This window comes from Somniosus microcephalus, chromosome 2 (genome assembly GCF_052327205.1).
Source record: "Somniosus microcephalus isolate GS21.2 chromosome 2, FLI_Smic_1.0, whole genome shotgun sequence".
NCBI lineage: Eukaryota > Metazoa > Chordata > Chondrichthyes > Squaliformes > Somniosidae > Somniosus > Somniosus microcephalus.
Genome location: NC_140988.1, coordinates 139,878,967 through 139,897,534, shown reverse-complemented (window position 1 = coordinate 139,897,534; position 18,568 = coordinate 139,878,967). Strand labels below are relative to the sequence as shown.

At 41.3% G+C, this 18,568-nt stretch overlaps 1 protein-coding gene across 3 annotated transcripts in view; it reads right to left on the bottom strand.

Moving 5' to 3' along the window:
* Positions 1-18,568, bottom strand: part of LOC147122981 (TNFAIP3-interacting protein 1-like) — a 164,903-nt gene that overhangs the window by 74,508 nt on the left and 71,827 nt on the right. The window contains exon 1 of one of the 3 annotated variants that reach the window (XM_085963031.1): positions 14,298-14,424. The exons of the other annotated variants lie outside the window; for them this stretch is intronic. Coding sequence (XP_085819157.1) covers positions 14,298-14,300 — 3 coding nt within the window. The 5' untranslated portion in view covers positions 14,301-14,424. Of the gene's footprint in view, positions 1-14,297; positions 14,425-18,568 lie in introns of those variants that run through there. 3 annotated transcript variants of the gene reach the window in all.

Sequence of the window (18,568 nt, the reverse complement as noted above, 5' to 3'; positions counted from 1 at the left end):
GGAGTGACGTGACATTGCCAAATGGCCTCCTTCTTTGGCATTAATATCTATGATTGCATTAGGATGAGGGGGAGTGTAAGTGGTGCATAGTCAGATGGGGGTGTGAGTAGGTGCATAGACATTGAGGGATGGGTGGACCTGCAAGGTAAGTTGGTGTGAGGAGTGATATGCAGGAGTAAGCTTGAGAAGTCAGAGTGAGGGAGTTGGGGTGAAACACACATCAGGATGTAGGACAATGTGGCATTGCACTTGTAATGATATCAGCAAATAGTGATGATATTTGTCTGTGTTTGATTACTTATGCCTTACAGCATATTTGTCTGTGTTTTTGATTACTTGTGCCTGACCAGCAGAGGTCATGTGAGAGACAAGCAGTCCAGAGGAGTTTTACTTTCAGTTTCATTCTAGATGCATCACAGCATAGTGTGTTCTGTAAAAAGCTGTAGAAAGTCTTGAACAAGACTTTAGATTAAACAACATTCTCTTTCAGAAATGAGTCTTTATTGAACCCAAAAAGAAATCAAAACATGATGTCAGAAGTGGCTGAAAGAGAAAAAATCTGAAGTTAGCAACTTGATGGGACAGTGAAAGCAGTTGTGGCAAGTCAGCGAAATCAGCTCTCCACATATTAGCAAGCCAGAAGAGAACATCGTTGCTTACCATTAGAGAATAGCTAACGAAGTGAAAAAATGGAAGGTTTACTCCCACCGGCGACGCTTCAATTGACAGGTAATGTGGCTGAAAATTGGAGAAGGTTCAAACAACGTTTAGAGTTGTATTTAGCGGCAATCGGAGCTGACGAGAAAAGTGATAAACAAAAATCGTCCGTGTTCTTACATGTCGTGGGTGATGCAGCGCTGGAGGTATATAATAATTTCATATTTGCTGTTGATGGAGACAAAATGAAGCTAGATAAAATAATGGAACAGTTTGAGGCCTACTGCATACCTAAACGCAACGTGACCTTTGAGAGGCACAAATTTTTCACATGTGTACAGAAAATCGGCGAGACTATTGATCAGTATGTGACTGAACTGAGAAACCGGAGCAAATCGTGTGAATTTGGGGGACTCACAGACTCGCTGATAAAAGACAGACTGGTGTGTGGTATTCCAGATAATGGTCTAAGGGAAAGGCTGCTAAGAGAGCAAGATCTAGACCTGGGAAAAGCCATAGCATTGTGTAGGGCTACAGAGACTGTGAAGTTGCAGGCAAAGGAGCTGTTCAGTGACAGTAGCTGCAACGTGGATGCAGTGAGAAAGAACGGATACAAACCGTTTAACAAAGAGAGCGCCAATGTGAAAAAAGAGACGTGGCCAGCAAACGAAAATGAAAGAGACAATCGGAAGTCATGTAGTCGATGCGGTACACAGCATCCACCAAGAAAGTGTCCAGCATATGGTAAAACATGCAATAGATGCAACAAAAACAACCATTATGCCCGTTGCTGTAAGAACCAAGCGCAACAAAGCAAGGTCCATACAGTAGATGAAAGCAAGATAGAGGAATTCAATGTAGATGTTGTGTCTGAAAACAAAAAAGAACGAGACTGGATGTTGACACTAAAAGTGAATGACATACACATTCCATTTAAATTGGATACTGGAGCACAAGTTAATGTGATATCAGAGACCGATTTTAAGAGAATTAGACCCAGACCAAAGTTACATGGAATACAAGTGAAAGTGACCGGATACTCAGGTACTGATATACCAGTGAAAGGAAAATGCATTGTCAAAGTAACACACAAGGACAGAGAGCACACGCTAGCATTAATCGTGGTGCCAAAGGATGTGCAAGCCATACTAGGGTTAAAAGCCTGTGAGAGACTGAACCTGGTAAAGAGAGTCCTCGTTGTGGAAAGCGAAGGAGAGACAGTCTATGATGAACTCATGAAAGAGTACAAAGACCTATTTAAGGGTCTAGGCTGCATTCCAGGAGAACACACGATCAGAGTAGATAAAAGTATGACACCGGTCATACATCCATGCAGAAAAGTTCCGTTTGCTCTTCAAAAGCAACTGAAGGCAGAGTTGGACAGGATGGAAAGCCTGAACGTGATTCAGAAGATAGATGAGCCAACTGAGTGGGTGAGTTCCCTCGTCGTAGTGGACAAAAAGAATGGAAAGCTCAGAATTTGCCTGGATCCAAGAGATCTAAACAGAGCAATAAAGAGAGAGCACTTCAAGCTTCCTACACGTGAGGAAATCATGGCACAGTTTGCAAATGCAAAATATTTCAGCAAATTAGATGCGTCCTCAGGATTTTGGCAGATGAAGCTGGACGAAGCAAGTTCAAGACTGTGCACGTTCAACACTCCATTTGGCAGATACAGATTCCTAAGGTTACCATTTGGCATTGCCTCAGCTCCTGAAGTGTATCACAAGACTATCCATATGATCTATGAGCACCTGGAGGGAGTTGATACATCAATGGATGACATCATAGTATGGGAAACCACGAGAACTGAGCATGACGAGAGACTGAAAAAAGTGCTGGAAGCAACAAGGAAAACAAACCTGAAGCTGAATAGAGAGAAATGCCTGCTCGGGGTGACAGAACTGACATTCGTGGGAGATATCCTTAGCAGTGAGGGCATCAGACCAGATCCCAGAAAGGTGTCCGCCATTGAGAATATGCCAAGGCCACAATGCAAAAAGGACGTGCAGAGGTTTAATGGAATGATCAACTATATGGGTAAATTCATATCCAACCTCTCAGAAAAAATAGCGCCACTGAGAAGACTAACTGAAAAGAACATAGAATGGGAATGGAATCATGAGCATGAGAAGTCATGGAGCGATCTAAAGAAACTGCTCACAGAGGAACCAGTTCTGAGGTTTTATGACCCAGCGAGACCCATCAAGATATCATCAGATGCATCACAGAGTGGGCTCGGTGCCGTTCTTCTGCAACAATATGACTACTGGCAACCTATTGCATATGCATCGCGCTCAATGACAGACGCGGAGACGCGATATGCTCAAATAGAAAAGGAGCTGCTCAGCATCACATACGCCTGTGAAAGATTTCACCAGTTTGTGGCAGGACAAGCAATCAGTGTAGAGACTGACCATAAGCCCTTGATTGCATTGTTCCAAAAGCCACTGAATAGCTGTCCGCTTAGAATACAAAGAATGATGATCAGGCTGCAACGCTATACACTGAATGTTGCGTACACACCGGGTAAGCTGATGTATACAGCAGACACGTTGTCCAGAGCTGTTGACCCAAGTGAGCCCGCAAACACCACAATGGATGAAAAAGTGAACGCCTACGTGGACATGATCACAAGTGCACTGCCCATAGCAGATGCAAAAATGGAGCTCATAAAGACTGAGACAAACAAAGATGAAACAATGAGACGACTGAGAAAAAGCATCTTGGATGGATGGCCCAACATGAAGCAAGACTGCTCACCTGATATAGCAGAGTACTGGAACTGCAGGGCGGAACTATCAGTGGTCGAAGACATCATCTACAAAGGAAGTAAAATAGTTATCCCAAAGAGTCTGAGAAGAGAGATGCTAAAAAAGATCCATGGAGGACACCTGGGAATCGAAAAGTGTAAGAAAAGAGCACGAGAGGTGATGTACTGGCCACGAATCAACCAAGATGTGACAAATGAGGTGTCAAACTGCACAATATGCCTGAAATATCGAGCAAGCAATCCGGTAGAACCACTAAAGCCACACCCAGCACCAGACAGACCTTACCAGAAGGTAGGCGCTGACCTATTCGTATGTCAAGGGAAGGACTATCTTGTCGTCACAGACTATTACTCCCTGTATCCAGAGGTTTGTAGACTGTACACCACCACTGCAGAAGCTGTGATAAGAAGTATGAAAGCCATATTCTCCAGACATGGCGTGGCAAGCGAGGTCTTCACAGACAACGGACCCCAGTTTAACAATGCAAATTTCTGACACTTTGCCAAAGAGTGGGACTTTGTCCACACAACGTCAAGTCCTCACTATCCACAGTCCAATGGACTAGTGGAAAAATCGGTCCAGACAGTGAAAAGACTGATGTACAAGGCAAAAGACAGTGGAACTGACTTCTACCAAAGCATGCTTGTATACCGCACAACGCCGCTCGAGTGTGGTATGTCACCAGCCCAACTCCTGATGGGACGTCGGCTAAGGTCAAACCTACCCATCCCGGAGAACCTCCTGAAAACAAAAGAGGGGGAGAAAGTGAGGAAGTTCAAAGAGCAACAGAAAGAAAAGCAAAAGTACTACTATGACAGAGGAACACAAAACCTACCTGAACTCCACACTGGTGACCAAGTAAGGTTGAAAGACAAAACAAACACATGGACTCAGAAGGGAACTGTCCTGAGTGAAGTTCAACCAAGATCATACACCATTCAGACAGATGAGGGTGCTGTTCTGAGAAGAAATCGTCGAGATCTTCTCATGGGACCAGGCACAGCAGGTCAAGAGACTGATACTGGTGAACAACCTGATCACACAGCTGAGAACCAATCATCTGAGGCAACAACTCAGATTCAAGGACAATCAATCAGAAAATCCTCAAGACACGTGAAGCCTCCTGAGAGACTCATTGAGCAAATTTAAGGACTATTGTTAAAGAAGGAAGTAATGTTATCTTATTCTTTCTTCAAGTTCTAGTGTATTGACATATTTCATGTGAACACACAAAGCAAGGGTAAAAAACCTTGATCATGATAATGATAATGTAAGTTCATTAAATGTTGTTAGTTAAAAGTAAAATACTTTTGTTTTAAGAAAGGGAGATGTAATGATATCAGCAAATAGTGATGATATTTGTCTGTGCTTGATTACTTATGCCTTACAGCATATTTGTCTGTGTTTTTGATTACTTGTGCCTGACCAGCAGAGGTCATGTGAGAGACAAGCAGTCCAGAGGAGTTTTACTTTCAGTTTCATTCTGGATGCATCACAGCATAGTGTGTTCTGTAAAAAGCTGTAGAAAGTCTTGAACAAGACTTTAGATTAAACAACATTCTCTTTCAGAAATGAGTCTTTATTGAACCCAAAAAGAAATCAAAACAGCACTCACCTTTCCTGCCCTCATGAGGTCAAAAATCACTTCCTGCACTGTATCTATGACCTAGAAACCAGACTCCTGCTGCTCACCTCTTCCGCGATCTCCAGCCATGCTCTCTTAGTCTCGGCAGCTGGCCTCTTCCTCCAGTCACCAGGGAAGAGGGCCTCCCTGCGGGCCCTGACTCCCTGGAGTGGGAGTTCCAGGGAGGCATCACTAAATCTGGGGGCAGCTTTTTGGCACTGAGCCTGCATTTTTGCTCATCAATCTGTATAACTTTATATAACAAGCTTACTGTTTCAACAATGCACTATCTTCCCCGCCAACCTCTCCTACACCTCCACCAACCTTCAACTGTCATCAGTGCATTGCTTCTTTAAATAGCTGAGCTGAAGTCGAGTCATCCATGACATCATCAGACCCGCTCCAGTTAATTGGTCAGGAAACCCAGAAGTCTGATTCAATTGCAGTGGCTCTGTTAAAAAGCCACAGCAAGACACGCCGCTTCAATGTCTGGGTTCCCAACCCAATCCACGCACCACCACCCCCCACCCCACCGCACCCATCCCGACGGCAAGGTAAAAATTCAGCCCACAGACATTCTCCTATTTTTGTTAAAGTGGAGATTTCATCCTTAAAGATGTGGGTGTGGGGGGTGTGGGGGTGCGGTAGGTAGATAAAATGAAATGATTGAGAGAAAATCATGCTAAAAACTTTAACCAACTCTTAAATAAAATGAAAATTACATTCATGCTGCTTTATATATGTGCAATTTTTTATAAACTAAATTAATGATTTATTAATCCTAGAGGAAGATTATATCTCATCAGGAGCAGGGTAGGCGTATTTGAAAGCTATTATAAAGATTTCTGAGGGGATTTCTAAATTGGTGTGGTGTTTCCCCATATGATTTATTTCCATGACCTAATATTTTGAATGCTTATTGGAACAGTTATCGACTGTCCCACGAGCTGTTATTTAACTAGAAATCACACTGGTGGATGGGGGCCAGTGACCAGAGCTGCATGTGTATGTTTAATTATGCAAACACAGCGTTCTGCCTTGCTCAGTTTAACAGCGGAGCAAGCGAGCACTATGACCACAGCTGCCTGCTTCCTCCACTCTCAGAAATGTCCCTGAATTAAATGCCACATTAACATTTGCGTACATCAGAATGACCCAAATTATTGATCCTTCTCTGTTTATTTCTGGAGTCTGAAGTGATGTGTACTGATAAGTATAGCTGTGTGAATCAACATTTTATTTTTCACTGCAGGAACATCGCTTTACTGTGCATTACAATATGAATCCTTTATTTTTATAAAATCAGTTTCAAGAAATAGGTTATTAATTTACATGAAAACTCCGTTTCTGCATCTAGTTTATTTACCCTGTAAGTGAAAATCACTTACACATTTGATGAATCCATATTTTACTAAATAAAAAAAAAATGCAAGAATTCAATAAGGTCTCTTTTCAATCTATTGGTGAGCGTGGGAGTGATGCAACATATTTTTAAAACGCAGCTTCAACCCGACTTTCATCACTATTCTAATTCTGAATAAATCATCTGTTCTGCCATAAATGTAACCAGAGGCAACAGGAGTAGGTGGAGGGGAATACCAAACATCAATGTGCATGCATTTTTTTTCAAATGTTACTTTATTTTAGAAATACCTAAAAGGAATAAATGAAAATGATTAAATCAAGCATTCTTTACTAAACCTCAAATGCTACTTCTCCCTCTGTGCAGGGATGGTTTGTTTCACCTCATGTGGTTCACCTGTCTAAAACCTTGTTCAATTTGTGCTTAAAGTTGAGAGGATGAATGTTTCAAAGAGGCATCCTCAATGTTGTGTTGTGACACATCTAACAACAGTTTCCTGCAGAAAGCAAATGAAAGCAAACAGGGCCTGTAAAGCTGCGTCGTGAGGTTTTGCACACATAGAGCATGTGTGTCACAGCTCTCTGCACCTTGTCACTAAACGGTAAGCCACATGGGATTCTATGTTAACATTACGCTGCTCGTATCTGAAGAAATACTTTGGTCAGTCATCAGAAATGCTACTTTAGTCTTTTAACTGTCAGACAGAGTCACAGTAGTGATTTTGTAACCATTTAAGGAAGCCCTGGTGGACAGACATTGAGCATGGTATGACTTTCTTTTTTCTTAGGAAAAATGTTATGAAATGTTTCGACAACAAAAATGATCCTACAACTCTGGTGTGTGTTGCTCGGTATGTCAAGGGGCACAAAGAATCATGGCAAAGCGAGCAACGACATGCTTTGCTGGGACTGTGCCATCTATTAAACAATAAGCGTATTTCTCTTCAATATGTATGGGATGTAGTTGCCTTGCTGAACCACTGGGGAGACCGATATACAGACTCTTACCTAGATCAGCTTCTTTTTCAATAATGGGCCCCCAGCTTCATTTAATTTTCTTTAAATGAAAAAAAATGTCTGTTTCTTGTGGAACTGTTGTTAATTCTCTGTGTCTCTGTATAACTAGGATAACCCACGATTATGGGTGTGATACAATATGACTTCATTGTTCGTACAGAATGTAGTCAATGTGTAAGTCTCATATCGCAGAGATAGCCACAGAGCATCCTTTGTTGTGAAAATATGTTTCAAATAATAAGCACTGTTTCTTCTATGACAAAGTTTGGCCATCATCTAATTCCTTTTTCTATAACTGGGTGGTTATTTCTGAATGTCGTAGTATCCTCATTTCCTGAGACTTTTACGGGCCTATATTGAAGTTTCTAAAAATAAAATTACAGCTTCCCCTCTTTTTATATCTGCACTTATTTTATAGGAATTGTGTTGTAATATTTATTGTTGCAATAATTGTCCTTTTCTGAGGGTCAGTCTGAGCCATCACTGGCCTATCGGGTGACTGTGTGAATAAAGAAAACTAAACTGAAAGCGTCAAGCCGATTACTGGAAAAGGGGTAATGGAGTCAGCCATCTGAACAATTTGAATATATATTTAGAAATCATGGTGATGACACCATTGACAAGCATGAAATGCTTTTCATATTGTATCGTTGTGAAATCACAAGTGAGAGCAAACAGAATTGTGACATTAAAAAAACTCACAGGGGCATCCTGTACTCAGGGCATTAATTTCGCTGCCGTTAAAAATTCACATCTGCATCTCACTTTTATGAGCTTAATTCTGACTGTGCCTCAGAGGAGTTATCTTGTCCGGGAGTGGTATTTATTTGAAACTTAAAAATTGCATCGGAAGTTAGCTTGTTCATGTCTGTGTTGCAACAATATCAATCTTTAATCCTATATGGCTAAAAATACAGCTTTTGGAACAGGTTTTCAGCCACACAGAAGACTTTGGCCTCTCAACGGCTGAAGAAATATGCCTGGCACGTGCTGTGTATGCTCCAGCCATTTCTCTTTGAAAGCTGCAATCGGGATCCTACAACAGGCGTAGGACCTTGCTTTGCATAACTAAACACGCTCCCACCAGGCTGGGGCAGGAGTGCTGACTGGCTACTTTAAGGCCTGTCTGAAAGTTGAATCAACTGCTGGTTGCCAGTTTTTCAGGCAGTTGAAAGTCTATGCTGGGTTATGGTTTCATGGTGACTACTCAACTTCTAATACCTCACACAAGTGGTCAGTATCCATCTCTGAACCTTGATGTTGAGTGTTGACTGGCTATTCCACAGTGGAAGGCATCACAACCAAATACAAACCTGTCTTCACCCGACACATACTTCCAGAAGGGATTACTGGCTGGTAATGAGGAACAGAAACCCCAGCCAATTTTCCACTCTCTATCCCAAGGGTGCTAAGGCCAACTTTAGTACCCCAACCATGGTCACCGCGGAAAATCAACCCCTCTGTTTTCAACACTTGCAGTTGATTTTTCTTAAGCATTTTGTGCTGCAGTGAGTTGGACATACAGTTAATACATTTAAAGCCACATCCTTATTTAAGTATAGTGCTTTAATGTACTATAGGTAGAGCTGCCACTTTCAGATTTACATCAGGATTTAGCAGTGAAGATTGATTTTAAATCAGCAGACTAGGCACAGAGAGCATCTAATCGACAGATATTGGTCCTACGTTCAGGGATGTGGCAATCAGATACTGCTTGAAAATTCCATGGCAGATAGTACAGTGCCTGTCCCATTGTAAGGGAAAACAGTGATCGCCTATTTTGTGTTCATTTACCAAGTAAAATAAGTCAGAAACAGGGAAAAGTACTTGATAGGCTGCAGAATATCTTGATTTTTGCGATAAAAGCAACATGGTATCAATGAATGGTTGACTGCCATATTACTGAAAATAGACAGCGGTGATAATATGGGAGCCAGTTGCAGCTTCCTATATCACCCACAACTGAAATAAGCGTACACATTGATGGAGTGCAAAATGTCTTCATTGAACAGCAAAAATAATTTCAAGGGTTTTTTTCTTGAAATATCAATTTTCAAACGAATAATATTTGAAAAGTAATAGTTCTAGGTACAGAGCAGCTGCCCAGTTCATTGTGTTCTTGCTGATATTTCCGCATCTGGAAGACTTTCTTTCAGTAGCTGACTGAATAGCAGTTTAAAATGTCCCTTGTGCAGCTTCAAATTCAGAGAGTGGAAATGGAGACCGTCTCATTGTGTGGTATAATCTAATGTCCTTTGTCACAAAGTGACAGAGTTACAAGGATACAAGGATTTAGAAAGTGGAACAGTTTTTCTCCATTTGGTGATAACATTGTTCTGGCCAACAGTAAAAATCTACTGCTGCTCATTTGTGAAATTTAACATTTAAAATCAGGACTATTACCTCAGCCAGAAAATAAAAGGTTTTGCATAATTGGCTTTAGAGATTCAGCCAAAGGTGGAGTGGCAATTTTCAAAGTGAGTATATTGTATATTATACACAGGGTTTTTTATTTGGTGGAGAGGCTCTGTGCTCTTACTCCCTGTCACAGAAAATGTTCATTTTTGATACTTAATTGGAATCATTTTCCAGCATTTGGGAGTGGTTTATTTTTTTTTATATACGTAGGTCTTTTCTGGCATGTATACAACTTCACATGAGCTGTGAATCAAATAATACACTTGCTTTTTGTTACAAAATAATACTTTTTGAGCCTACAAATTACTGTTTCCAATATTAACAGATGGATGTTTAATAATTTAATATGATATTCCTCTGTCCAGTATTTTAATGCAGCTGTTAAAAATAGCCAACAAAATTATACAAACACATTTAAGCATTCATCAAGCTAATATTGGCAATAGTAATATCTAGATTTTGGTTTCAAAATGATTAATTGATAATAAAATAGTGCAGTATGAAAAATAGCTCTTTATCACAATAACTGCCATAGCATCGTACAACCTTCATCAGAAGATGGCTGCTCATATTGCCTTAACCTTGTGTGATTTACCATCTTGTGCTTTTGGGCCTGGGAACTTGGCCTCCAAATTTTTTTAAAAAATGGATATACTTGATATACATCCTATTACAAGTTGTCAAAAAGTGGGCCTCCAAAAATAAATAGTTTGTATACTTAACATACCTTAGTATACTCTCCACTACACCCTTAGGTACAGCACAAAAGAAAGGTACCAAACTTTTCCCCTTGGTATTTTACATGAAAAGAGGTTTAATTTTTTTTTAATCGCTATTGAAAGTACTAGAAAGAACTACAACAGCTAAAAACATTGTATATCCTGCTGTCTTCTGCTGAATACCTCCCCTTATCTCTCACCGCAGGTACAGAGTTTTGGGATGAAAATGGGCCTGCCACACAGCAAGCAAAGTTCAAGGCCTCGTGTGGCTGGAGTGGATTGTTCGGTTTCTTGATACCATTGAATACCTCTAGCTTTAATTAATAGATGAAAAGCAATGCTGCCACAAAATGGCATCGACTTTAAAAAAAGGTTTTATGAGCGAGGCTGTTAAAAGATTCAGTGAAGGGTGAAAGGAGTTGGCCATAGGACAAGGGAATGCTGCCTTTATGGTTTATTACTCTCCAGAGCCATTTGAATGAATTGCTACACTGTAGCCAACATCATAACATTGGTAATCTTGTAGTTTCTGTAGAAGCAAACTTGTGGCACTAACCATACTGCAGTAACCTTTGCCTACAAAACAGTCACTGCATTTTAAAGCAATTATTTGTAGATCAAGCACTTTGATACATTTCCAAGAGATTTCCTATGGTATGGTATAAATGCAAGGTGTTCTTTTCTTTCTATCAGCCTGTTGCCATGTCTAAGTTTTATTCCACACATTGTGAGGTAAATAAATCACTGGTGGGTGAAGCCCTATGCTAGGGGCACTCATCCATAACATTTACCCTGATATCTAGTACAAGCAGTAAACAAATGTAGAGTTCAACAGAGGCCTGTGAGGAATGGCATTTTTGTTTATATTCATTGATATCAACCAATCCCAAATATTCATTAACATTATGTATAAATCAGACATAAAATGTGTTTGTGGGTATGTGCCGAGCTGAAATCAGTAAACTGTAGGCCGCCTCCCATTTTTTAAATGTACTAAACTGTATTGGCCTTAGTTACTGAAAAGCCATTCTGGTTGCGTACAGTTCTGATTGCAACTGCTCTTTCAGTCTCTCCTGTGTTAGTATGTTAATCATTTCCCAATTTAACCAACTTTAACAGAAAATATATGATAGTGGATTGCTGCAGTGAGTTACTGAGGACACTGCGAGGATGGAAGTGAATTACGAAGCAGTAATCCATTTGATGGGATTCAGACGACATCATAAAACATTAGAATGAAGCTACAGGCCTCTGCTGAACTCTACATTAGTTTACTGCTTGTACTAGATATCAGGGTAAATGTTATGAATGAGTGCCCCGAGTATCCACCAGTAATTTATTTATCCACAATTTTTTAAATATAGAATTTACAGCACAGAAACAGGCCATTTGGCCCAACAGGTCTGTGCTGGTGTTTATGCTCCTCACAAGCCTCCTTCCACTCTACTTCATATCACCCCATCAACATATCCTGCTATTCCTTTCTCCCCTTTTTAATTTAGCTTCCCCTTAAATGCATCTATACTAGTTGCCTCAACCACTTGATGTGGTAGCGAGTTCCACATTCTCACCAATCTGAGTGAAGATGTTTCTCCTAAACTCCTTATTGGATTTACTAGTGACTATCTTGTATTTATGGCCCTTAGTTTTGAACTCCCCGCAAGTGAAAACATCTCCTCTACATCTACCCTATCAAGCCCCTTCATAATTTTAAAAAACTTCGATCAGGTCACCTCTCAGTCTTCTCTTTTCTAGAGAAGAGACTCAGGCCTAGAAATTCGGTAGGCTTAGCGCCGCATTTGAGGCGCTAGAGGGCCTAGCGCCGGAGTTATGGCCAGTTGAGAAATTCCCTGGGGCCCTAAATCGGCGTTGCACCGGTAGCGCTGCGCCGGCACCGATGACGTCATCGGTGTGCGCAGCGTCCCGGTTGCCGTGGTAACCCGGCCCCAAGCCGAAATTCAGTTGCGCCCGCCTCGCCCGTGGCAGGCGCAACTAAGACTCTGGCAACAGAGTCTTCCCCCAGTGTGCGCCGGCGCATAAAGGTGGAGCGGCGGCCGGCCGCGTTCCCGGCGGCCGCCTGCCCGCACCTCCCTTCCCAGACTCCTGCATTCCCCCCCCGCGGCCCTGATCAGTGTCTCATGCGAGCCCGGCACTTCCCCGAGGTGCCGGGCTCAGATGTCGGGTCAATCCGCCGGACAGTTGTCGGCTGCAGGCAGCTCCTCCTTAACAGGAGGAGGAGGCCTGCAGTTCCCCCGCCTGCCGCACCGCATCGGGTGCCGCAGCGGGGGATTAGCGCCGGGAAACCCAAGTTCACGCCCGTTTTGAGGCGCTAAAGGAGGGTTTTAGCGCCCGCCGCCGTCTGGGCCCGGCGCACCCGAATTTTCGTCGGGCGCTGCCGCATTACCGCTGGCGCAAACTTTCTGGCGCTACAGCCCTGGCAAGACCAGAACCCAATTTCTAGGCCTCAGTCTGTTCAGTATTTACTGATAGTTATACCCTCTTAGTTCTGATATCATCCTTGTAAATCTTTTTTTTTGCGTTTTCTCCAGTGCCGCTATATCCTTTTAGTAATATGGAGGCCAAAACTGTGCACAGTACAGTGTGGTCTAACCAAGGTTCTATATAATTTTAACATAACTTCTCTGCTTTTGAATTCTATTCCTATAGAAATGAACTCCAGTGTTGTTTGCACTTTTTATGGCATTGTAAACCTGCCTTGCTACTTTTAATGATTTGTGAATCTGTACCCCTAGATCCCTTTGCTAAGTAGATTAAATTTATAAAATCTACCTTATTAAGTATTGCTTATATATTATGTATTTTTTCCAATTGATTGACTCATGATATCAAAAAAGTTGTCTATGTCAAGTGACAAAGAACTTCACATGCTATCATGGCGTGTTTATAGGACCTCACTGATTATCTAGTGTGATGTACTGCCTCATGGAACATCAGTCTTTGATATATGAACAGTGATATGACAGAAGAGCAAGTTATTTTGGATGGTGAAGTGCAGAAAAGTTCATCGTTCTCGAGTGCAGAATTTAATCAAGTGTTTCTGATGACACTGTATCCCATGGCAGCCAAGTTTGAGCAGCCTTCAGAGCCCCTACATGACGATACTGCCATAAGCTCACTGATAGAGATTTGCTAATCTTGATGATAATATAGTTTGTTTTATCGTGTAGTTGGACTAGCTGAATATGGTGCAGCCATTCAGACATTAGTGAAAGGAAAATAAAAGATTTAGGACCAGAAGGTATAGGACATTCTATGAGAGCTACTGGAATTATTTTTCTTTATGGTGCAATAAAATATGGTATACAATAGGAACATATATCACACATCAATCACAACAGGAGATTCCCTGTACACTATAATACATGAAATGATGCCATAAACTGTATAAGCAATTATACTACACTATTCATTCTATTCATAATACACACCACAGCCATTACATATAAAGAAATGGTTTATCACTGATTCATTTCTTTAGAAATTCTTGCTGTTTTTTGAAAAAAAGGACAGTATGATTTACCATCAGCACAAATGATAACTGGTGAGTATTGTACTTGTAGGAAGAATACATTTTTAATCCACATGAAATACGACTAGATACAAGTTTGTGACTGTAGACTACCCATATAGTGGAAATATATTTTTTTTTAAATGGTTTCCCTATGTTAATATACACAAGGACAAGAAGGTCTAAATATTACTTACCATGATGTGTTTTGTAGATGATTCTTCAGGCTCCTTAATGTTATATTCAATGCACAAATTACAGCATCTTCACAAACAGAAATCACTGGTGCTGTGACTAAAATGGAAAGAGGGCGATCTGTGAGAAAGGCGGCTGCTCAAGTATATATATGAAAGAAAAACCTAACCCACTCTTTTCAAAGGGGAACCCCTTAGAAAAACAGTCACTTTCTCAACAGAACTGTTACCAAAATGTTTCAACTGTTTGACCTGCCCACGGATTTCTCTTTAAAATGGATAAAGAAAGGCCGAGCCCCCTGAGTGATGTCGCAAGCATGAGGATTCCCTGGTCTGCCTAGCTGTCACGGAAAAAAGGGTAAACACACTCCCACACTGCAAGAGGAAGCCCTACAGGAAAGCCTCAGTGAATAGTGCAGCCTACACTAGTGGAAAACTTACATCAGCAGCAATGGTAGCAATATCACAAAGCTGTAATTTACAGTAATAATGGAGCTGCCAAAGCCCCACCTTTGCATTAATCGTAAATGCTATTTTTGTTATAAAATAATCTTTGGGTTCATTAAAGTTTTTTTTTAAATGTCACAAAATTACCTGAAAAGAGTGTAAAAGAGATGCAATGGTGCCGATATCACTTACCACATCATGATTGCACTTGAAATATTTGAAACACTAACTGAGGGATGAAGTGGATTCTTTGTAATTACCCTCAGCTGTACTGCAAAATTAATTTAAAATGGTTGATATATATAAAGAACTAGCCTAGAAATAACTATTGCTGGTATTAATGGGCAAACATTTAATACATTGTTGGTTCTGATGAAGGGTAATCGGCCCGAAATGTTAACACAACTTCCTCTCTCCACAGATGCTGCCTGACCTGCTGAGTGTTTCCAGCATTTTCTGTTTTTATTTCAGATTTCCAGCATCTGCAGTACTTTGCTATTCATTTGCCTGACATTCACTATTTTAGCAGAGGCATTAGCTCATTTAAAATAAACAGGTTAAAGCATGTGTTAAAATAACAGATTGGCTCAATAGTAGTTTCTAGGCTCATATTTATTTTATGAAATGTTTATGTTCATGAGCATATATTCCACCAAATTAATCAATAATATGAAAGAACTGAATTCAGGTTTTGTAGTGAAATCCACATCAGTGCATTACTGGCGCAAACATTTTTTTTGCCTTGAGTTCTCCAGAGTTGACATTAACATCTAAGCCTAGGACTTACTGTTGGTGATATTAGTGGACAAGCAACACATTTATATGACATTCTTCTGCCAGCTATTTCAACACAGACATTAATTGGCTGTGATCTCTGGGCAGGCTGCAGATCAGGGGTGGGAGTCGCCAATCATGACAGGGCTAGTGAGAGGCCATGATCAGCATAAGGGAGGCCAGAGGCTTTCTTGAGGGGCCGGGGGGAGGAACACTTTTGTTCCTCCTGGCCCAGAAGGAGTGCTATAAAAAGTTCCTGCTTCCCTTTAGCTGCCGGGTTTCCCGAGCCCTGGGAAACCCGGCCGGCAACAGTTATATTTAAATCAGAGTCCCAGTAACCCCATATGTTAATGGGGTTTCCCACTTCTCCAAGATGGGACACTCGCACGGCACGAAACCCGCCACCGTAAAAAGGGCAACGGGGGCTTATGCATCAGTTTGGGGTTGTATTTCACATTTTTTTACTGTTTAAGCACCCACCTTCCACCCCCACCCCCACCTCCACCAATCTCCACTTGCTCGTTATGGGGTTTTAATATCGAGGCCATTTAGTTTTTCAAGCAAATTGCTTCGACAGGGAAACAAACTCAATAGAAATACACCATAAAAGTAACAGCACCTGCATTTGAATTATGAGAAGAACTAATCAGCAGCTCAAGTGGCAAGAGCTCCCCACTCCTACCCAGAAAGTTGAAAGTTCAAGTTTCATTCCTGTTAGTCCCTTCAACTCATCCGTCTCGATTTGGGTGAATCTGGTCAGGTGCGACTGTAATGGAAAGTAAGATCTTCCATCGGGTAAGTGGTTGGGGGATGAAAGTAAAAACTGACATTTTCTGTCTCATCCAGTTGATAGATCTTTCAGCGGCATCAATAACACTCATATAAAGGAGCCCACAGCTGAGGTCCAATCCAGCGTAGCCTTGCAGCTTTGGCAGGATGTGTGGCAGTGGTGGTGAATGTGGTTTTAAGGGAAGAAAAAAGGGAAACAGCCAATAAAGTAGGCTGGCTTTTTAATACAATAGTGATACCCTTCATTGAAAGCTTCATATTCTTTGCATGCACTGAACAAAATACCCATATCCATCCTGAAAGAATTCACCTTGTACATTCTATCACCAAACTTTGCACCAGAATAGGCCTGTAAATTTGATATCACCTTTCCTTATTGGCTTTATAGAAACATGGAAGATAGAAAAATAGGAGCAGGTTAAGGTCATTGGGCCCTTCGAGCCTGCTCCGCCATTCAATATGATCATGGCTGAACCTTTATCTCAATACCATATTCCCGCTCTCTCCCCATACCCCTTGATGCCTTTTGCGTCTAGAAATCTACCTATCTCCTTCTTAAATATATTCAGTGACTTGGCTTTCACAGCCTTCTGTGGTAGAGAATTCCACAGGTTCACCACCCTCTGAGTGAAGATATTTCTCCTCATTCAGTAAATGTCCTACCCTGTATCCTGAGACTGTGACCCCACGTTCTAGAGCCCCCAGCCAGGGGAAACATCCTCCCTGCATCCAGTCTGTCCAGCCCTGTCAGAATTTTAAAAATGTCATTCTTCTAAACTCTAGTGAATACAGGTCTAGTCGACCCAATCTCTCCTAATACGACAGTCCTGCCATCTCAGCAATCAGTCTGGTGAACCTTCGTTGCACTCCCTCTATGGAAAGTATATCCTTTCTTAGGTAAGGAGACCAAAACTGCACACAGTACTCCAAGTGTAGTCTCACCAAGGCCCTGTATAACTGTAGTAAGACATCCTTGCTCCTGTACTCAAATCCTCTTGCAATGAAGGCCAACATACCATTTGCCTTCCTAACTGCTTGCTGCACCTGCATGTTTGCTTTCAGTGACTGGTGTACAAGGACACCCAGGTCCCTCTGTACATCAACATTTCCCAATCTATCACCATTTAAATAATACTCTACCTTTCTGTTTTTCCTAATGAAGTGGATAACTTTACATTTATCCACGTTATACTGCATCTGCCATGTATTTGCCCACTCACTCAACTTATCTAAATCGCCTTGAAGCCTCGTTGCATCCTCCTCACAACTCACAATCCCACCTAGTTTGGTGTCATCAGCAAACATGGAAATATTACATTTGCTTCCCTCATCCAAATCATTGATATATATTGTGAATAGCTGGGGCCCAAGTACTGATCCCTGCGGTATCCCACTAGTCACCGCCTGCCACCCCGAAAAAGACCCATTTATTCCTACTGTCTGTTTCCTGTCTATTAACCAATTTTCAATCCATGCCAGTATATTACCCCCAATCCCATGTGCTTTAATTTTGCACACTAACCTCTTATGTGGGACTTTATCAAAGGCCTTCTGAAAATCCAAATACACCACATCCACTGGTTCTCCCTTATCTATTCTATCAGTTACATCCTCAAAAAACTCCAGTAGGTTTGTCAAACACGATTTCCCTTTCATAAATCCATATTGACTTTGTCTAGTCCTGTTGATATTTTCTAAGTGTCCTGTTATTACCTCCTTTATAATAGACTCTAGCATTTTCCTTACTATTGATGGTAGGCTAACCGGTCTGTCATTCCCTGTTTTCTCTCTCCCTCCTTTTTTAAATAGTGGGGTTACATTTGCCATCCGCCAATCTGCAGGAACTGTTCCATAATCTATACAATTTTGGAAGATAACAACCAATGCATCTGTTATTTCCATGGTTACCTCTTTTAGTACTCTGGGATGCAGATTATCAGGCCCTGGGGATTTATCAGCTTTCAATCCCATTAATTTCTCCAGCACTATTTTTTTACGAATACTAATTTCCTTTAATTCCTCCTTCTCACTAGACCCTTGGTTCCCTAGCATTTCTGGGAAGTTATTTGTGTCCTCTTCCGCGACAACAGAACCAAAGTATTTGTTTAATTGCTTGCCATTTCCTTGTTCCCCATTATAAATTCTCCCGTTTCTGACTGTAAGGGACCTACATTTGTCTTCACTAATCTTTTTCTTTTTAAGTACTTGCAGAAACTTTTACAGTCCGCTTTTATGTTCCTTGCAAGTTTACTCTCATACTCTAT